This window comes from Zygosaccharomyces rouxii (genome assembly GCF_000026365.1).
Source record: "Zygosaccharomyces rouxii strain CBS732 chromosome D complete sequence".
Lineage (NCBI taxonomy): Eukaryota > Fungi > Ascomycota > Saccharomycetes > Saccharomycetales > Saccharomycetaceae > Zygosaccharomyces > Zygosaccharomyces rouxii.
In genome coordinates, this window is record NC_012993.1 from 281,256 (window position 1) to 301,111 (window position 19,856).

The following is a 19,856-nucleotide window of genomic DNA, read 5'->3' on the forward strand; positions in this document are numbered from 1 at the left end:
CGTGGAGTCCGTGTCTATGTATATGTGTATATTCGGAACTCTTCGTTATTAATATCACAAGTTCCTGTCTTGTTCTTGACTGGCGGTAAGTGGGTTTTCACCAAAGCTTAAAATTGTACTACTATCTATTACCGGTACTGTTCCTGGCGTGGAAGAATTTGAATTGTTATGCGTTCTTTCTCTATCTAGAGGAAGTGTGTATTTTCTTCTTTTCCTTGCGCGTTCTTCTTCGACAAATTTGTTGAACGTATTCATTTGATCATCTGCCGGTGTAGCCTCATTTTCTAACTCAACTCGTAAGCTGTCTTCGTCTTCTTCTTCGTCTTCTTCCTCGGCGTCTATGTCGTCTCCTTCATCTTCAAGCTCAACATCGACGTCCTGTTCTTCATCCCCTTCCTCTTCCGCTTGACTGCTTATCGCAGCGTCTTCTTCTTCTTGCTCCTCTTCCTCTTCTTCTTCCTCTGGCTCTCTTGTTCCTCGCTTTTGCAATGACCCTACGACTGCTTCAGCAACTTTCGATAGTTGATTTGAATTATTCATCTCATCATCTGCATTCATATTTGGTAGCATCCTTGCTTGTTTAACTGGGGATGATGGCGCTACAACGACACCAACACCGTCCGGTTGTCTGAATCTACATGCGGGACAATTTGCAATTGTCTGGCATACAGTACTTTTAATTCCTTTCCAATGATATTTTTCCACAATTTGTGTTGTTAATTTATTGATTCCAGGATGATCTAATAGATGCATGTCTAATGCAATTTCTCGCTGTCTTTGAGGTTCCAATATAACTTCACGACCCTTGGTGTATAATCTACCATTAATTAAAGTATGATGCTTAGCGTTAACTCGTATTCTAGCTTTTTCGTTTCTATCACAAGATGGCGGATAAGTTCCCGTTAAAATGTAATGTTTAAGCCTCTCATATTTTGCAATTTCATCTTTTCTTTCAGTATCTTTAACTTTAACAACATCCATGTGTTTGGTAATATGAGTAAACTGTTGACCATAGATAAAAGAATTCACCGGTACATCAAATCCTTTTAAAATTCCTGATTCTGGTAATTGACCAATTTGTTTAAAGTTAAGATCGTCGAGTATTCTCCTAATCCCCACATTTGTACTATAAATTAGTGGAAAAACGCAGGATCCGAATCCTAGTTTCATTGACCATCGTATAAATGTCTCAACAAGTGTTCTACCGATTCTTTTACCTCTAATACCTGCATTTACCACAAAATTACCCGTTACAACATGAGCTGATCTACCAGGATACGCTGGTTGGATTGAAAAATATCCTAAACATTGTTGCTCCCATTGAATGCTTAGATTTAAATTCTTACGTTGCTTACGTCTTTTGTACTGTGTAGTATTCCTTGTTGTAGAAACATCAGTGCCATAGTTGTTCCTTAGTTCTGTTTCTTCATTATTTCTACTGTAATCTAATTCTGGGACTTCACCAAGTACCATCACACATAAGTGCCCATCGGGATGGAACCAAACTTCTTTGAATTCTTGTAAGGTCAATTTTTCATAGTAGGGGAAAGTCCCACCTTTTTCGATCTCCATGTTGAATTCATCTAATAGAAATGTTAATAAGCCCATTGGTAATAATTTAGAATTCGCAGGAATTGGATACATTGTTGCTATAGTTTCACCATCTTTTAAGAGAATAGTATGAGGTTGTAAAGGCGTCAGTATTTGATCTTCATCGATTCTTTCTTCGTGAACAACCGCATTAATAGAACGTGAATCCTTTGAATCGCGACTGTTGAGTAAACTTCCTAGATCACCAGTCATAATATACTATGCTGTGAGAATTGAAATAGAAACCGCCCGCACGCCCAACGAAGTTCCTTTAGGCTCTACCAAATGACCTTTGATTTCTGTATTCACACTTTGTTTCCATTGAATATTCCTTGATAGTTGATGAGGTTAGAGTCATCACTACTTGCGCGATGTTTCAATCATTGTTGTAATACATAATAAAATCGAACAGTATATAAAGACAAACAACCACATGGCTAGTCGTATTGCCATAGGACAGCTGTGCTCAACAGCAAATTTAACCAAGAACCTTGGTGTAGTTACTAGTTTAATTTCAAGAGCTCTAGATAACGATGTTAGTCTCATCTTCTTCCCAGAGGCAACCGATTATCTATCTCAAAATGCAGCACATTCGAGAAAACTAGCTCAAGAGACTCCTCAATTCATTTCCAGTCTTCAACTGGAAATAAGGTCGCTGGTCAAGAAATCATCTAAAAAGATTGACGTCTCGATTGGTGTTCATCTACCTTCCACTGGTCTGGAGCTACAGAAAGGTGATGATAGGGTCAAAAATGTATTGCTCTACATAGACCATCGAGGTGAAATCTTACACAGTTATCAAAAGATGCATCTTTTCGATGTTGATGTACCCAATGGTCCAATACTCAAGGAATCCAAATCAGTGCAACCAGGAAAAACTATCCCAGATATACTTGATACCCCAGCTGGTAAATTGGGGACAGAGATTTGTTACGATGTCAGATTTCCTGAACTTTCATTAAAGCTAAGAGAAAAAGGTGCACAAATCCTTTGTTTCCCTAGCGCATTCACTATGAAGACTGGCGAAGCTCACTGGGAATTGTTGGCTAGGGCAAGAGCTATTGATACTCAATGCTTCGTTGTAATGCCAGCCCAAAAAGGTGAACACGATGTATCTGATCCAAACTGGACTACTGGTGAGTCGAAAAAAAATGTACAACGTATCTCATGGGGTCATTCTATGGTAGTTGACCCCTGGGGGACGGTCATTGCACATTCAGATCCTAATAACAAAACAGATGAGCCTGAATTAATCATTGCCGATTTAGATTACAATTTACTTGAGAATGTGAGGAAAAACATGCCTCTGTGGGATCAGCGTGCACTTAAACTATATACATCAGTCAACGATTAACAAATTCTTGATTTATCCATAATCTTAAATGCAAATGTAAGGAAAGACGTATGAGATTTAATTTCAGGCTCGACTTTAGTCACTTGTTTCCATTGGTAATTGACATCACCTTCTCTGACCCTCGTACCTTTACCAAATGGATTAAATTTGGTCTTTGGGGGTTGTGGTCTTTCAGACTTTTCACCATCAGCCTCATCATCCTTTAGTACAGCATCGTACATCTGTTTACGTCGTTCAATACCTTCCTCCTTACGTCTTCTAACATCTCTGAGTCTTTCCAATGCGTCATCCAAAGTCCTTACCATTTGTCGACGAGATTCCCATTGTTTACCCTGAATCTCGACCATTTGGATCTCTGTCCATCCACATTTCTCCAGGGCTTCTATCGTTTTATCTACTTGTTCGATACAAGGGGAGAAACAACATACACCAACTTTTTGATCTCTAGCGATTACCTGGTCCAACAGCGGTACCGCATCCCAAGGTGCCGGTAAATCCAAGAAAACAGCATTGGCATTAATGGTAGCTTGTGCAGCGTCATCTTGGAAAAGATAAGATGTAGGGTCGTTTCTCTTAATGGTAAATCCATCAGAGCAAACATCCCTGTGTGTCAATGTAACGTTTGGTAATCCATGGTCCTTGAACTCTTTTAGTGCCTGTTCGTATCTAACCGAATGGAATTCATAACTGTAGAGATGACCAACAGTTCTTGCAAATGCATGAGAGAATGAGCCAGAACCCGTACCAGCTTCAATGACTGTTGAACATGGATTACAATTAAGTCTTTGCATAATGTAAGAAGAATCTGGTGTATAGACAATTTGAGTTCTATGCGGAAGTGATAAAGTCCATAACTCTGGGGATGGTTGCATGACATGAATAAATGAGAATCTATTTTGACCTTTTGTTCTAATGGCAATTTGGGACCCATAGGGCTTACCAATCATACTCTTATGAGAGAATGAACCATATCTGGTGTTAAACATATGATTGGCATCGACAATAATTGGCTTGATATTGTCTCTTGAGATCCAAACAAGGGCCAGATCACCTTCTTGTATGATATCCCGGTAGCTAAACGGTGAAACTGATGAATCCATTGATGCTATGACGGTCTCACTGTCTATTTCTTGTATTCTTAACTGCCCTTCAGGTCATCTCATCTCATCTCATCTCAAATTTTTCAAGACCGTGTTACACGACTCTTAGCTATTATTATTACTCTAGTACATATCCGATTTATGGAAGTCATAAAGTATACCGTAGCGAGCCAATTGTTTGCCCTTGATGGTTTCTTGCTTAAATCTTGACTCATCGTGGATCTGTTTTGCCTTTAGGGCATCTCTGAAAGGAATACGTTCCATCGTTTCCAATGGTTGATCCTCCTTATCGATATCAACTTCACCTAACATAACGACATTTTCACCACGTACCATGAATAGACCTCTGTATTCCTCTGCATACTTGTTCTTTTCAGTAAAGTATATCCTTTCCACACAATGTTCTAGTATGAGATTGGCGTATTGATCAAAAGTTCTTAGTACACCGAATAGCATCTTACCATCACGTAAAAGCACAAACACTTTACGATCTACTGAACCTACGATAGCTGCAGTTGTGGTAAAATTGTACTGATCAAGGTATAAATCAGCTTCTCCCTCAGTGATTTTCTTGTGATGATGTTGTTGTGTTGTATTCACAGGAGCATTGGTATTTACATTGACATTAGGAGCAAAAGGACTCTGCTGATGTTGTAAAATTTCGATGTTACTCTCTACCATAATTTGTTGCACTTTGAAAGCTCTCTTGCTCTACAATTCCATTCACACGTTCCACTACTAAAGTGTTCTTTACTTTGGTACTCTAGTTTGAATTTTTTCTTACATGAAATAAGATTCGAACTGAACTTAACTTAAAAAAGCGTCACTACTAAACAGCAAGAACATAAGTAAAGGTACAAGAACTACAAGAGATCATTTTAGGATGTCATTATTTCGATCATTACAACATCAACCTCGTGTGATAACACTTTTTACACATAGTCTACAACAAAATTCGAGCCAAAGGATCCTTGAGTCTTTAAGGGCCAATACATCAGGCAAATTCAAATTCGAACTAGAGAGTAAATTTCCAACTTTAGACCAACTGAGGTACATGCAATCTGTTAATCCAACTATTCTCTCAACACAAGTACCAAATGTGAAAAGTGTCTTGGCGAAGCCATCTCACGACCCTCTTTTTCAAAGTGAATTAGAGAAATGTGTAAAAGGGGGTCAGTGGAATCCCAACAGCTCAATGTGGGTCGATTGGGAGCAACAGCGCATGGGTAATGAACGATATGAATGGTAGGTTGAAGTACAAGGTACATAGTACATACATGCAGACATATACATACGACTATTCTCTTTTTTCAAGTTTATTCGTTATAGTTAAAATCCCATTCTCTTGATAACGTAATTTTGAGCTACCACGCCGAAAGCGACGTTTAATCCATCTTCAACCCAATCTCTAACCCAATCGCTTGGGTCAACATCTTCATCCTCGTCATCTTCTTGTTGTTGCTGTTGCTGTTGCTGTTGTTGCTTTCCCTCTTGTTCCTTTCCCTCTTGTTCCTTTTTACCCTTTGTCTTCCACTCGGAATCACCTTCTAGCCAGCTTACCCATTTTAGAGGGAAGCTTTGAGACCTAGTGATTGTGGAAACATCGTTGGTAATGTCCTTTAGCACAACGGTAAAACTAAAATTTCCTGGCTGATGAGGATCTGTAGTAACAATTTCATTTTCGTCTTCTTGCTTCGTGGGGATAGCTATTGGTAAGATTGAAATAAAGATATCACTGATACGATCCTCTTGATCATCTTTTTCGTCATCGTCTGCGTCTTCTCCATCTTGTTCCTGCTCTTGTCTTTCATTGGTTGCAGTTGAGTGAGCCTCCTTTTGCCTCATAAACTCTTCATGAGCTTTTTGGAAAAGCTTGATTGAGTTTTCTAAATTTGCAAATGCTAATTTCTCACCATCTGTTATCTTACCTGTAAAAATGTTTAACTTTGGTTGCTGGCTGGTAAAATGAAAGTTCATCTCATCTTCCGTTCTATGAGGATGACCCCATTGATCTGAAAATACTCTAATGCCCCCCTGTACTTGAGAACTAAAGACTTCATCGAATTTTTGGTCTACAATAGTTTGTAAAAATGAGAAATTCACCAAATCATGAACTAAATGAATTCTCAACACTTCTTCAGTTTCTCCGACCACAATTTTTTGCAAATTTCTTGCTAAGTCTGTAATTGTATTTGTATTGAGCCTTGAAGTCAAATCTAATTGTTCTTGTGCTAAACGAGTCTTAATTTGTGAGGCTTGTTCTGTTGTCTTGGACCAAAAGTTGGAAACAGTTGCTGATCCTGATGAAGACCACCAATTTGAAAAGGAAGTAATTGGATCATTCAACGGTGTGTCTTCTCTAGATTCGACTGGTGTGCCTTCTCTATGAAACCCTTTAGATTCCTTTGGTGGCACCTCCTTTGGCTGCTCCTTCTTTGGTGGTTCCTGTTTTGGTGCCTCTTCCTTTAGTGGTTCCTGCTTTGGTAGTTCCTGCTTTGGTGCCTCTTCCTTTGGTGGTTCCTCCTTTGGTGGTTCTTCCTTTGATGGTTCCTCCTTTGATGGTTTCATCTTTGATATTTCCTCTTTCTTCTTTTCTTGAGCCTCTTCCTTCTTGGGGACGCTCAAGTTACTCTTTTCCAATTCATCTAAAAAGTCCATAATGTCTTCATTCCCCTGTTTACCACCGCTTTTCTTCTCTTCAGTCTTCTCCTTCTTATCACCTTTACTATCAGCACCTCCCTTAGCCTCTGGTAACGATTCCAAGAATTCGAAAACGTCGTCTTCCTTACTCTTATCAGCCATCTTCAATCTAACTAATTTCTTCTATATACCCTCACCAGCGATGTAACGTGTTTTAGTCGTTACACTTCAACTAGCTCTTGTAATTCCTTATAATTTGAAGTGAAGGAAAGATTGGTTAGAAAGTTTATAAGGTTCACGCTCTTCGAGTCTGTTTTCCTTGAATGTTCATAGGCGATGTTGAAGGGCGAAGGATCAACTCGGTCTAGACTAAAAGCCGCATTGGGAACAGCAAGGGATTTTCCTGATTTTGATGCATTATCAGGTTACCAAGTGCATGAGCGTGGAGTCGCTGTCGCCAGTCCATACGATAGTCGTGTTTAGTTAATCCCACTCATTCCATGGGCTTTCGCGATAGGGATCTGAATATACTATTAATATTACACTTCTACTACACTACTACTACTACTACTGCTACCACTGTTGTTCCTTGCGTCTCGCGATTCCTCCAGGGTTTCCGTGATTAAAGGAAGCATTGAGATGGCAGTGTAGAAATGCTTTACGCCTTGCCGATAAGGATTTGATTACGGCTTTCGATTTTTTACATGGCAGTCTCTTCCGTTCTATCTTGTGCAGTCGATATCTTGTCATCTCATCTCTTCACATCGCTTCTTTTTTTCTTCATGTTTACATTATTATGTATAGTGAAAAATTTTGGTAAGTGAAAAATTTCAACTCATCGCTAGTACAAGACATAAGAATATAAAGATAAAAGTAGTCTTGTCATGCCCTCCAAGAATTCTGTCAACAGACCAAAGCTTACTGAGAACCTTCGTCACAAGAACCATGCTCTTGCAAGGAAAAGAGCAGACCGTGAGAGGAGGGGTTTGATAAATCCACCAAGATCACACGAGGATTCCAAGAGTGGACAAGCCAAATCTGAATCAGTTGACCTATATTTGAAGGGAAATCCCCAGGGTAGTGTCATCACAACCAAGACCTTGTCAAAGAAGCGTCAACAGAAGATTGAAAGAAATATGAAATATGCAGAGAAGAGGAAATTGCTTACTGATGTGCAGGCAAAATTAGAAGATGAGATGGATGTGGAAGATGAGAATGAGCCCAAGGAAGAAAGTAAACGTTCTGTTAAGGACGCATTCTGGAGCGCATTAGAAGATACTCAAAGTAGTGCAAATCTCTGTCAAGATGGCCAAGGTACAACGCTTGGTGGGCCATTATACCCTTAGGGTAATGGATATTCTGAAATATATATATATAAATATATGTATGTGTAGATTAGGTTAGCAATTTTCTGGATTCCAAGTTTTTAGAAACTTCACCTTTCATGAATGAAATAACTTCTTCTGGATCCGTTGCGGTGAAGACACTGGTACCTGCGACAATGACGTTGGCACCGGCTTCGGCAGCCTGTGGGATTGTAGCTTTACCAAGACCACCGTCAACTTGGATGTCTAAATGTGGAAATTTTGATCTTAGAGTCTCAACTTTAGGCATCATATCGGCCATAAATTTTTGGCCACCAAATCCTGGTTCGACAGTCATAACTAGTGCCATATCTAAATGAGGTGCTAATTCGAATAGAACGTCGACTGGTGTACCTGGTTTAACTGCACATGCAGCTCTGATGCCATGAGATTTGATTAACTTGACAAGGGATACTGGATCTTTCGTAGCTTCGTAGTGGAAGGTAAATTGATCTGCACCACATTTAGCAAAATCCTCTACCCAACGTTCAGGGTTTTCAACCATCATATGGCAATCAAAGAATGCAGCTGGTTTGTTTGCAGTGTTGTTGGGGTCATCGCCACGAGGAACTGAACGACGCAAGGAAGTAACGATTGGTTGTCCTAGTGTAATGTTTGGAACGAAATGACCATCCATGACATCTATGTGTAGCCAGTCTGCACCTGCATTGATGACTTTATGGCATTCACAACCCAAGTTGGCAAAATCGCATGCAAGAATACTAGGGGCAATAATTGGTTTAACCATGGTAAATTAACGAATTGGATAATAAAAGGCTACTTCGTCTATATAGAACCATATTTCAGCCAAGAAGCTTAATCATCGAAATTTAGTGTACCTTGAAAGGTCGAGCACACATTGTACAATCGGTGAATGCTCCGCAGTGTGTCCGGGTGAGAATTATATAGTATGATAGCAAGGGTGACGAAGGGGGAACATAGAACCCAAACCCACACAGCAACTAATTGAGATCTTATAACAATACGTAGTCTGCTTGATTTCCAAGTATACCAGTTGCTTATGACCTTCTTTTACGTCTTTCTGTCTTACGGTTACTGTTGGTTGTAGGCAACTCGGAGTTACAAGGCGTAAATCGTTTGGGATCGCCTTCGAGCATATGTAAACTGCCAAGGCTTTAAGTTAAAGGTACACAAATATTCGGATCTATTGTAGTTAATCTTGCTTGGTATGTGCTCCTGAGACGGTTTGGACAAGTACAGTAGCTGAAATGGTCCATATTATGTGATATTTATATGGTCACGTGCCATTTTTAGAAACCAATTTCATCACTTTTTTCCTCGATAGCTTCACTTCTAGTAATACATTAACTGGATTCTCCTACCTTCTTGAGTTACAACACTGCTATGTCCGATTTCCGATTCTTGGGTGTTAACGAATTTAACGCAAATCTCCCTCTTATATAATATGTCACGTGCTCCGCTTCGTGATGCTTTTTAGGACATTTTTTCAGATTCTGTCATTAGATGACGAACATTTTCCTCTTTTTCAGTTGAGGAAAAAAATTAAGCTCCTCCAAGATTCTTTGGAATTTACAATCATCGATCAGCAACAGCTTATCATTGATTTGAGTACTGTTAGAATTAGAATAGTTGATAATCATCCAAGTGCTTTTAGCTTGTACTACTATTTTTTTTCTAGTTGCTTCACTTTAGAGCTAGGTTGCATACCGGGTTTCAAACAGGTTTGCGCATTTTTGGTCGAAAGTTATCATAGAAATAGTATTCAGTGTCGATGTCAGAACCCATCAGAGCTAAGCCAAAATCTTCTATGAAGATTGATAATGCTCCAACTCCTCACAATACTCCTGCTAGCGTAATGAATAACAGTTTTTTGAAAAACGGTAATCCTGTGCAGAACAGAAAGGACAATAGCAACAGCGAATCTAACAAAGGTACTACTGCTGCTGCTACTCCTCCCACCAATGAAGCACCTCAGACTATTAAGGAAGAAGATATGCAAGGTGCATTGACCAACCAACCGCTGCTTCTACAAAGTATTCAAGAAAAATTGGGATCACTAGTGGGTCAAGATAGCGGATACGTGGACCAGTTACCAATACAGATCAGAAATCGTATCTATGGATTAAAGAAATTACAAAATGATCTTTTCGCCATTGAAAAGGATTTCCAAGTGGAAATGTTTGAACTAGAACAAAAATACTTGCAGAAATATGCCCCATTACATGATCGTCGTCGTCGTATAGTTGCTGGTGATGATGAACCTTCGAGTCAAGAGGTCACCAAGGGTAAAGAAATCGAAAGATTGGAAAAAGCAGACCAAGGAGAAGACGAAGATGATGAAGATGATGAAACAAATCAGATGACTGGTGAAGACGACAAGACAGATGTTAAAGGTATTCCATCATTCTGGTTGACAGCATTAGAAAATTTGCCTGTGGTCTCCGATACCATTACTGATCGTGACGCTGAAGTTCTAGATTATTTGCAAGACGTACAATTACAGTATTTGACCGAAGGTAAACCAGGTTTCAAATTGGTTTTCACATTTGACAAAGATGTACCATTCTTTGATAACACAGTTTTGACAAAGACTTACTACTATCAAACCGAATTGGGTTATTCAGGTGATTTTATCTACGATCACGCTGAGGGTGACAAGATTAACTGGACAGACAACGAATGCAATGTTACTATTACAGTGGAAAAGCGTAAACAGAGGAATAAGGTTACCAAGCAAGTTCGTACTATCGAAAAAATTACACCGGTGGAATCCTTCTTCAACTTTTTCGATCCACCAAGAGCACCAAGCAGCGCAGAAAAAGATTCAGAACCAGAACAACAAGACCCTGCAGCTGAAACCGCTGAGGAAGGATTGGAAGATGAAGAAGAATTAGAAGAACTCGAACAACGATTGGCTCTTGACTATTCTATTGGTGAACAGTTGAAAGATAAATTGATTCCTCGCGCTATCGATTGGTTTACCGGGGCAGCACTGGAATTCGAATTCGACAACGAGCAAGATGATGAATTCGAAGAAGGTGATGAGGATGAAGATGAAGATGAAGACGAGGATGAAGATGAGAATGATGACGATGATGACGATGATGAAGAAGAAGAGGACGATTTTGCGGGCAAGAAAGAGAATCCGCCTGAGTGTAAGCAGTCTTAATCGGACTCATGCTGACAGTCGCTCCTAAGTAGTAGCTTATGTATAATTAAGTAGTATTGGAAACATTCTTTTTTTTTTTTTTTATGGTCCGGTTCTAGTTTAGCCGCCGAGGATTTATAGGGGGTTGTAGCGGTACGGAGTTTTTAGGGCGTCAAACGCGGCTTAGGGCGCGGGGAGTACAAAAGATCGGGAGTCAGGGGTAAAAGAAGTTTCTACCATCACCGATACTACAATAACAAATAAAAAGAAGTAGCTAGAGATACGTTTAATACAATAATGACTAAACCAAGACAACGCAGATCATCAGCAAGTCTAAAAGTTGTAGTTGATAAGGATATGACTGATAAATTTGCAAGAAATTCCCCTACTTTAAGCCATTTATACCGCTACCCGTTGTTGGCAAATGGGGTTGATAGTGCCGTGAATCTCCCCCTAGTTAATGTTGTGCTATCCTGGGTACTATTGCTAGCTGATAGAAGTCGTAGTCTTTTGTTAGATTCACAAAAGGCTCCTCGTTTCATCAAAGTTGGTTATAATTTAGTTGCTGGAACTCTTTATAAAATCGATGAGTTATTTGCTCTACTGGTACTAAGAGAAGGACTAGGTGTGTTGGTTGAACAATGGAAAATCCATGGCAATAAGCCAGGTCTGTGGTTCGGTTACTTTTTGGTTGATTACTGGGCCAACGTGGTAAATATTCTATTAACCCATTTTGTCTTGGGTCCGAAGAAGTTGGCAGCTACGCCTGTCATACTGCCAACGACACCAGATGACGAACAACATTCTTTACCTCATTTGGAAGAATTAGCCACAACCACTAAAGGTATTTCCAAGGATCTTCAAGAGAAAATTCCAACCGGTTACCTCGAAAAGACAGCTAGTTATGCAAGAACTAAATATGAAAAATTGTTCAAGCCCGTGGCGGAAAGAGTTCAAACTGAATATGTGGATCCAACAAAGGCACATGCACTTGATACGTATAAAACAGTTTCATCCTCGTATGGGGCCAATTTACGCAACTCCGAAAGTATTCCAAGAGCCATAGTCTCCACGGGGATCGATCTTAAGAATATCACTTTAGAGAATTTGAAAACCACTACGGCAGAAGTGGTCGAGGAGGAGAGTAAGAAGTTGCAGGAAGAAGCCCAGACTCAAGTTCCTAAGTTAGACTCTGTGCCAGTTTCGAACGGCGGGAATGCCGAATAACTAGCTGTGCCCTTTCTACTCCTCACGGTGGCTATTACAATGTTGGCAGCGATGAGCAGACAATGTGTTCAATACGATGACCGTGTGGTGGCTAATTGAAGCTCGCATATCTGTAGCTGCACAAAGGGCTGTAATGTTTGTTTTTTTGTATGTGTATGTGTGTACATGTCATATACATTTTGTAGCGCCGCGTTGTTGCGGTTTCTCTTCTTTCAATCATATTCACATTATAACCTCTTCTCTTCTCTTTATCTTTTATCATCATCAAATCGATTCAGAGATGGATACCAGCTAGCGTCAATAATGTCGAATAATAATGCCGGAGTAAACGATCATACATTCCAAGGGAGGAAGAAGAAGTTATCAGTTTGGGTTAAAAAGATAATTCAGCCCGCTAAAGAAAGTGGCCCCGCAGCTACAACAGTGACGCATGCGAATAACAGTACGAATCATGGACAAGGATCTTCGACCATTAAACGGGCTTCTCCATCTTCCATTTCTTCACGCCCTGCTGAAACCATAGGTTCGCCATTCCAATATGGCGGAGCTGGTTACTGTGCTGAAGGGGATGATGAAGCTGCTCGGGTTCACATTCAGGTGCAGGATCAGGATCAGGATGAAAATCAAGATGAGGATTATTATGATAACAATGGAGAGATTGAATCAAATTCACAAATTTCAACACGAGCCATAAGAGAGCTTTCACCGGCGAGAACGGATTCCATGAAGGTATTTTGGGGTGATGACCCAAAGAGATTACGTTCCGAGGCAGATTCAGATTTAATGGTGCCGTCTAGAGACGACGATTCAGATAGTACTGACAACGTCAGCATTCAAGCTCTTTTCTCTATGGGTTCATCGTCTTTCAAATCTTCTACTTTTTCAGATGTACACTCTTTACAATCTACAAGAGCTACAGTTGTATCAGGCAGAACAACGGAGACAAATTCGTCCACAGTTGCTATACCACCGGCAAGCATTTTAGATAGGACAAGACATGGTGGTTCTGCTGCCAATTCTACTACGACTACGAATTTGGGTTCACCGACTCCATCACTCCATCACCACGGCCATCATCACCATCACCACCACCACCATCCTCCACACTCAAGACACATATCAAGGCCAAACAGCATTAGACAGATGCCATTACAAAGGGAAAGGGAGAACAATGCGGCCACGGCTACTATAAAGTAAGTTATAACATTACGCACGTGAATGGATTTCCTAATATTGAAAGCAGAAGAGGGAAAAAAGTTGAAAAATTAGAGGGTACGGTAAAAAGATGCACACATATATAAAAGAAGGTGAAATTAAGAGAGGTAGGTATTTTATCCTCTAGCATCAGTGAAATAGTTCGTCACCCTTTATTACCATGTCAAGAGAGGTTAAGAATAGAAAGGCTTCGAAGCAGGTAGATGCACGTCTGAGTGAACCTTTAAACAGTGAGACACCTCCTACAATCGGAAGTACAGATTTGAAACCAGAATATGCCACTGCTGCGTTGAATATGGCTGCTGACTTTGTCAAGCAGAAACAGTCGCTAGCCAACATGAGCATATTAGGTCATCCGTTGATAGTGGTATTCGTATGGATGGTTGCCATCTATTTCGCGGCTCCTAAGGTAACAATACCAACTGATAACGGTAATGGTAGTTTCATCAATTTTATTTGGCAGGCGTTCTCCAAAAACAAATCTGTGGTACCCACCGTTATTTTTTTCGGATGTTTGAGTACAATGATTGTATTTACGTTAATGTCCAGAGTTACTGAGACTTTCTTTAATTCTTTGAGTAGGGATATTATTGATACACAAGGTGAGAATGTGTTTGGCGTTGATTTGAAAAAACTAGCTGAAAGAAAATGCACTAGTCAAGAATTGGAACAAGCTAAAAATACTTATATCGTGGTTTACAGAGATACACCAGTGGCACTTGTATCATTAGTGGAAAACAAAATTCTGACTACGAAGGATAATTTGGTAATGAGCGTTTCTACGATGGGATGCCGTAAAGTTTATGAAAAGAGTGGTATCATTGAGGATTTAATCGATTGGTGTACTATACGCACAAAGCAAAAGTACGTGCAGGGAGATTACACAGGTAAAATGAAACTATTAATTGATGTCTATTCATTTGATGTTGATACCAAGGCGATTTTAAAGAGGAAGGGTTTTACCTTGTTAAAAAATGCCAAAGTGCATGAAAGTTTTATCCTCGGTAAACTCTTTGGTATGAAAAAGGAACTCTGGGGTCTACAATTCCATTTTGAAAAACCCAAGATTAGTGAGATTAAATAGATTTTTCTTTTCTTTTCTTGCTAAATTCATTATCATTATTATATAGGTAAAAGTCCAATCGACTGAGCTCTTTTACGTCTATGAGTGTTGTTGATGTGTTTGATGCTAACTCTGATGTATACAGATGTCAAATAAAACGCAACGGTTAAAATGCTAAATGCCACACTTTTACCAAACCAACCGAAGATGGATTTTGATCTTCGTGGCGGTGATAATGGCGATGATGATTCTCTCTGTACTTCTTGAATAGCTAAATTCGGTTGTGCTCTAGCAATTTTCCATTTTTGAAATTCGTCTTCTTCTAACGAGACCTTGCGATCGAATTCTTGAGCTAAAAACATCTGGACCTCTTTAGCGTAATCAAATGAAGTTTCTGCCGATTCGTCATGGTTCTCGGAATGAAACTCATTGGTCTCTATGGAGAAAACGTCAACAGTTTCTGTAAGCTGGCCTGTGAGTGCACCGACACCGACGTACCTCTGACCGTTTCTTGAATTTTTCGGTAGTTTGATGTCCAATTGTGAATGGAATAATTCAATCCAATAGTCACCCTCGTGTGCATACTTCGCATCGATTTTTAGAGTATTAATGCTTTCCATGTAGATTATTCTAAACTGGGTCAAATCGCCCTTGACACACCTCTGCGTTAATCTTATGGGATCCTTCAATAATTTTAATGCAGTCGTATCAGCGCCATCACTTGGAAAATCATATTTTTGATCCCTTGGTGAAGTATTTACATGGATATCGAGAAATGGAATCTTTGTCCTTGAACGATCGCTATTTTGAAAAGTGTCAATGACGAGACTAAGACCCGGTAAATTTTTGGGGAACCCCATCATTTCTGTATTACCTAGCAGAACACCACCAGAATTTAAATCGAATTGTTTCCTTGCATAGCCAGATGCGTAGGATTCTGGTGAAACGAAATCTTTTTCTGAAGAAATAACAATAGCCATACCATCGCCCATCGATGGTGAATTGCCACTCGGTGTCTTTCTATGCTGGTCTTTGGACATAATCCTGAATTTCACTACAATTTCAAAATCGTTTATAGTGTTGTCACCGAGTCCATTGGAAACGACTGATCCGTGGCTACCTGGGGAGCCGATGTTGGTCAATCTAACGTATTCAGAATTGCGGATCTCGGGACTGCCTCCGACATACCAGTGCTTGCTAATTTTGTCGAGAAACGGCACTTGAAGACTTGCATCTTTATTTTCGATGCGCTTCACTTGTGATGGTCTAAGATGTAATACATTTTCCTGCTGTTCCAACGATGAGTGCGTATTTTTCCAGCAAGTTTGACCGACGGCGAACAGTAACAATATACCAGTTATTATTACGAGTTGAATAGCTGCATCTCTCTTCATTGGCAATATTGAAACAAAACTAGATTGAAAGCGACTTTGCTTTATTTTGTGAAGTTGCGGAAACCTTTTGGAAATTCTCGTTCGGATTTATGACAATCTTGGATTTAGTGCAATAAAGTAAATATGAAGCAATCAAACCAATTGGCCAAGTGATGCGTGTTTGTTGAACTTTTTATTTCTACCTATACAACATGAGCTGCTATATAGTGCTAATTACCCTTTGTATTTACCATAGATCTTGATGAGAAAAAAAAAAAGAAAACACCACCACGAAAAAATCTCGTTTTTATAAAAAGAATCCCATCTTTCTAGAAGCAGGTTCCTTCTTTGGTTAACCTTGGACTGCCAAGACACAATAGTTTGAACTTCGAGCTCGTTTCAATATGACTACATCATCACCTAAACCTACACCAACACCACGTTGCGTTATCATTAGACATGGTCAAACTGAATGGTCAGTGTCCGGTCAATACACTGGTAAGACCGATTTGCCTCTAACTGAAAAAGGTGAAAAGTTGGTATGCGACTCAGCTGAAGCTCTGTTCAGGAATAATCTGCTTAATCCAGATCACATTACCTATGTGTTTACCAGTCCACGTCAAAGATCTATCAAGACTATGGAATTGATGTTATCCTCATTGACCGAAGAACAAAAATCAAAGATAAAAGTAGTTGTGGATGACGATTTACAAGAATGGGATTATGGTGATTATGAAGGTAAACTGACCTCAGAAATTCGTGAACTTCGTAAGTCTCGTGGATTGGATAAAGAGAGACCATGGGTTATTTGGAGAGATGGTTGTGAAGGTGGTGAAAGTTCCGACCAGGTTGCCATGCGTGTATCAAGAGCCATAGCGAGAATTCAATCGCTGCACGATCAACATTTGAAGCAAGGTATCACATCCGATATTCTGGTGTTTGCACACGGACATTTGTTGCGTTACTTCGCTGCCATCTGGACAGGGTTAGGTGAAGAAGCGGAAATGAGTCCAAAGGATGCCGCTGTTAGGGCTTGTCAAGATCCAGACGTCCCTCATATTACATTGGAAAAATACCATTATATGCACAGAAATCCAAAATTAATGCTTGATGCTGGTGGTGTCGGTGTTTTGTCTTATGAACATAACAACTGCGCTGAGCCTGCTATGGTTATCGCAGGCCCATTCACAGTCAACTAGACCCAAACTGTGTCCAATCGATATAGACGATATTTTACAATTTATATAATTTTATATACTTTATACATTTACATAGGGAACATTTCTTTCCTAATTTTGTGAATAACTGATATTCAAACTGAAGATCATCAACAAAACAAACAGACAAACAGCACCAACATTTTGAATCCTATTTAACTGGGTATAGATCAAAAAATGCGTGCCTCAAAAAGCTACTAGTTAATAAGACTTTAACTTCAACGAACTAAACTATCGGACGGGTATCAATGCCGACGAATCCCCGATCGAGGAACATCGATCGAATTCAAAAAAAGTGGATAACAATAAATTTCATTCCTTATTTTTTTTTGGTTTTTCTTTTTTTCCCCCTTATTGAATTGCTTAATAGAAAACAAGTTGAGCGGAACCAGATCTGACAGCAGCAGTACAACCATCAGAGCCTGAGCCTGAGAATTGACCGTTTTCGTATTTGCATTCACCATCCACGTTATCACCGACAATCTTGACGTTGAAGTTAGGAGTCTCTTTGTTGTTAGGGTTTGGAATGATGGACAAGTAACTGACACCGTCAGTGTAACCAGAACCAACAACCAATGGTGCCCAGTTACCCTTACCGGAACCTTCGTTTGACCACACACAACCATCTTCTTGAGAAACACCAGCATTGTTAACGTAGTATTGAGCGGAAGTCTTCTTACCCATCCATTGGTAGTAAGAATCTTCCTTAACAACAGACAATGGCTGAGATGAACCTGCTTCAATAACGGTTGGAACCACCATGTTTTCGGATCCAGGATAATCGGTTCTGCACATGGCGATACTTTGGTCCTTTTGGTTGACAGCAGAAGAACCACCTTGGTCAGATTCACACAAGCCACTAGCATCAGTGTTGGTCTTGTACAACTTACCACCTTTACACAACAAACCACCAACAGACTTACCGTCACCTGGTTGGTTGCTTGGCCATTGGGTCTTTGACATACCTGGCTTACAAGCGTAAGAACAGTAGTAACCCTCTTGACAAGAATCGGCAGTGTTACCGTTCAAATCCATAACAGAGGCCCAACCGCCTTTGTTTACCCAGTCCAATGAGACGACACCATCAATATCGGAGATACCAAAGTTGGAGCAAGAAATGGTACCATCTTGGAAGTCACCACCACCACTGCTGGAGCCAGAGCCGGATGGAGAAGAAGATGATGAAGTGGAAGATGGTGCTTGGGAACCAGAGCTTGCTCCGGAAGCTGAAGATGAAGCTGAGGATGAAGCTGAGGATGAACCGGAAGCAGAAGCAGAAGAAGAGGAAGCAGCACTGGAACCGGAAGGAGCCAAAGTGGTCTGAGGGTTCTTGTTGTTAGCTTGCAAACCAGTGGCAGAAGCTTGAACAGTAACAACAGAAGGACCACTGCCCTTAGTGACGGAGTTACCGTTTTGGTCGACGAATTTAGTCACATAAGCAATACTGTCTCTTCTGTGACGGTCCTCGTGTCCATGACCAGCAGGAACGGCCAAAGCAGTAGCTGCAGTAGCAGAAGCGATTAAAACTTGAGAAAACTTCATTTCGTATTAATGTAACGATCTCTTAAAAAGAATGAATGGAAAAAATTGGTTTATTTATCGATGAAAGGAGTGAAAACACTGTGTATCGTGTGGTGATTGAAAGCGATAGTTATCGGTTTCTTTTTTCTTATCGATTTAAACCTGAGTTTTTCTAGAGAATAGCTAACCTCTTGAGAATGATTAATCAAAGGAACGGTATTGTGAGTTACGATTAATCCAATCCCCATTCAATGAGTCTAAATCCCAGTTATTCTCTATCTCTTTTATACATTACTGTCAAGCCCAGACCCTTGGTTCGTCGATCTCGATACGGTAACCGCCCGCCTGTTTACGTTCGAGAACTGGCCCGACTACCTGTGGTGCGAAATTTTCTAGGTGGGGCGGTGCGTTCTTAAATGAGGTCTATAACTGTACCGAATCAGGAAACCTAGTTTTTCAACATGGTGTTCGATACCAGAGACTGTTGATTCTGTCCCAAATCGGAAAGATGATTAACAGGGTGTATGGGTTGCAAAGTTTCAACCGACGAAACACGTCGAACTTCGAAACACGATCGCGGCACGTGTTCGATCGGCGTTTCGGCTTGTAACGGGGCGCAGTTATATGAGTTTGGAGCCGAGGGGCTAGATCGTAAAAATGTGCCAACACGTAGAGAGAGGAAATGGACGCGTAAAGATAATCTTTTAAACTTTTTTGGCTCCGGGTGAGGCTGCTAGGCTGAAAGGGAGGGAGGGGAACTACCAAGCATTCCGGACACTTTATGGAAAAGGGAACATAACCGCTGAACGGAAACAAACGGATCAGAGGTTGACGTTACACTCTACTATGACGTATATTTTAGGCCATTCCTCTGACCAGACCTCATATATCTCACCCGCAAATCATTTCACACGCGAATCAATTTAATACTACCTAAATCCTCCATTTCCAACAGATAGATCTTCGAACTGGGTTTTGGGGAATCAATAAATCCTTTTTCTTTCTCTCACAAATAACCTTTGCCTCTTTATACTTTTTTCGCGGGTCAAGGAATGTACCCGC

General features: G+C 40.2%; 15 protein-coding genes across 15 annotated transcripts; 8 read left to right on the plus strand and 7 right to left on the minus strand.

The window, feature by feature from the left end:
- Nucleotides 1-54: 54 nt before the first annotated feature.
- On the minus strand, nt 55-1,803 carry SPT10 (Spt10p; the record flags this gene model as incomplete). Its single annotated transcript, XM_002496534.1, has 1 exon — nt 55-1,803. The coding sequence occupies one exon, from the start codon at nt 1,801-1,803 to the stop codon at nt 55-57; it is 1,749 nt and encodes a 582-aa protein (XP_002496579.1).
- Nucleotides 1,804-2,023: 220 nt separating this feature from the next.
- On the plus strand, nt 2,024-2,944 carry NIT2 (putative hydrolase; the record flags this gene model as incomplete). Its single annotated transcript, XM_002496535.1, has 1 exon — nt 2,024-2,944. The coding sequence occupies one exon, from the start codon at nt 2,024-2,026 to the stop codon at nt 2,942-2,944; it is 921 nt and encodes a 306-aa protein (XP_002496580.1).
- GCD14 (tRNA 1-methyladenosine methyltransferase subunit GCD14) lies at nt 2,941-4,044 on the minus strand (the record flags this gene model as incomplete). Its single annotated transcript, XM_002496536.1, has 1 exon — nt 2,941-4,044. One exon carries the CDS (start codon nt 4,042-4,044, stop codon nt 2,941-2,943), a length of 1,104 nt encoding a protein of 367 aa, XP_002496581.1.
- Nucleotides 4,045-4,167: 123 nt separating this feature from the next.
- On the minus strand, nt 4,168-4,725 carry LSM1 (Lsm1p; the record flags this gene model as incomplete). The annotated part of the gene is made up of 1 exon (XM_002496537.1): nt 4,168-4,725. The coding sequence occupies one exon, from the start codon at nt 4,723-4,725 to the stop codon at nt 4,168-4,170; it is 558 nt and encodes a 185-aa protein (XP_002496582.1).
- Nucleotides 4,726-4,927: 202 nt separating this feature from the next.
- FMP46 (putative redox protein) lies at nt 4,928-5,293 on the plus strand (the record flags this gene model as incomplete). The annotated part of the gene is made up of 1 exon (XM_002496538.1): nt 4,928-5,293. The coding sequence occupies one exon, from the start codon at nt 4,928-4,930 to the stop codon at nt 5,291-5,293; it is 366 nt and encodes a 121-aa protein (XP_002496583.1).
- An 80-nt stretch (nt 5,294-5,373) lies between these two features.
- On the minus strand, nt 5,374-6,846 carry MTC1 (DUF5427 domain-containing protein MTC1; the record flags this gene model as incomplete). The annotated part of the gene is made up of 1 exon (XM_002496539.1): nt 5,374-6,846. One exon carries the CDS (start codon nt 6,844-6,846, stop codon nt 5,374-5,376), a length of 1,473 nt encoding a protein of 490 aa, XP_002496584.1.
- Nucleotides 6,847-7,568: 722 nt separating this feature from the next.
- ALB1 (Alb1p) lies at nt 7,569-8,030 on the plus strand (the record flags this gene model as incomplete). The annotated part of the gene is made up of 1 exon (XM_002496540.1): nt 7,569-8,030. The coding sequence occupies one exon, from the start codon at nt 7,569-7,571 to the stop codon at nt 8,028-8,030; it is 462 nt and encodes a 153-aa protein (XP_002496585.1).
- A 49-nt stretch (nt 8,031-8,079) lies between these two features.
- RPE1 (ribulose-phosphate 3-epimerase RPE1) lies at nt 8,080-8,796 on the minus strand (the record flags this gene model as incomplete). The annotated part of the gene is made up of 1 exon (XM_002496541.1): nt 8,080-8,796. The coding sequence occupies one exon, from the start codon at nt 8,794-8,796 to the stop codon at nt 8,080-8,082; it is 717 nt and encodes a 238-aa protein (XP_002496586.1).
- Nucleotides 8,797-9,801: 1,005 nt separating this feature from the next.
- NAP1 (histone chaperone NAP1) lies at nt 9,802-11,199 on the plus strand (the record flags this gene model as incomplete). Its single annotated transcript, XM_002496542.1, has 1 exon — nt 9,802-11,199. The coding sequence occupies one exon, from the start codon at nt 9,802-9,804 to the stop codon at nt 11,197-11,199; it is 1,398 nt and encodes a 465-aa protein (XP_002496587.1).
- A 276-nt stretch (nt 11,200-11,475) lies between these two features.
- PLN1 (Pln1p) lies at nt 11,476-12,405 on the plus strand (the record flags this gene model as incomplete). The annotated part of the gene is made up of 1 exon (XM_002496543.1): nt 11,476-12,405. One exon carries the CDS (start codon nt 11,476-11,478, stop codon nt 12,403-12,405), a length of 930 nt encoding a protein of 309 aa, XP_002496588.1.
- A 165-nt stretch (nt 12,406-12,570) lies between these two features.
- Nucleotides 12,571-13,602, plus strand: ZYRO0D03586g (uncharacterized protein; the record flags this gene model as incomplete). The annotated part of the gene is made up of 1 exon (XM_002496544.1): nt 12,571-13,602. One exon carries the CDS (start codon nt 12,571-12,573, stop codon nt 13,600-13,602), a length of 1,032 nt encoding a protein of 343 aa, XP_002496589.1.
- Nucleotides 13,603-13,780: 178 nt separating this feature from the next.
- On the plus strand, nt 13,781-14,704 carry PHO86 (Pho86p; the record flags this gene model as incomplete). Its single annotated transcript, XM_002496545.1, has 1 exon — nt 13,781-14,704. The coding sequence occupies one exon, from the start codon at nt 13,781-13,783 to the stop codon at nt 14,702-14,704; it is 924 nt and encodes a 307-aa protein (XP_002496590.1).
- Nucleotides 14,705-14,742: 38 nt separating this feature from the next.
- UIP5 (Uip5p) lies at nt 14,743-16,077 on the minus strand (the record flags this gene model as incomplete). The annotated part of the gene is made up of 1 exon (XM_002496546.1): nt 14,743-16,077. The coding sequence occupies one exon, from the start codon at nt 16,075-16,077 to the stop codon at nt 14,743-14,745; it is 1,335 nt and encodes a 444-aa protein (XP_002496591.1).
- A 383-nt stretch (nt 16,078-16,460) lies between these two features.
- SHB17 (sedoheptulose-bisphosphatase) lies at nt 16,461-17,255 on the plus strand (the record flags this gene model as incomplete). The annotated part of the gene is made up of 1 exon (XM_002496547.1): nt 16,461-17,255. One exon carries the CDS (start codon nt 16,461-16,463, stop codon nt 17,253-17,255), a length of 795 nt encoding a protein of 264 aa, XP_002496592.1.
- Nucleotides 17,256-17,636: 381 nt separating this feature from the next.
- On the minus strand, nt 17,637-18,815 carry UTH1 (SUN family protein UTH1; the record flags this gene model as incomplete). Its single annotated transcript, XM_002496548.1, has 1 exon — nt 17,637-18,815. The coding sequence occupies one exon, from the start codon at nt 18,813-18,815 to the stop codon at nt 17,637-17,639; it is 1,179 nt and encodes a 392-aa protein (XP_002496593.1).
- Between the last annotated feature and the right edge of the window lie 1,041 nt (nt 18,816-19,856).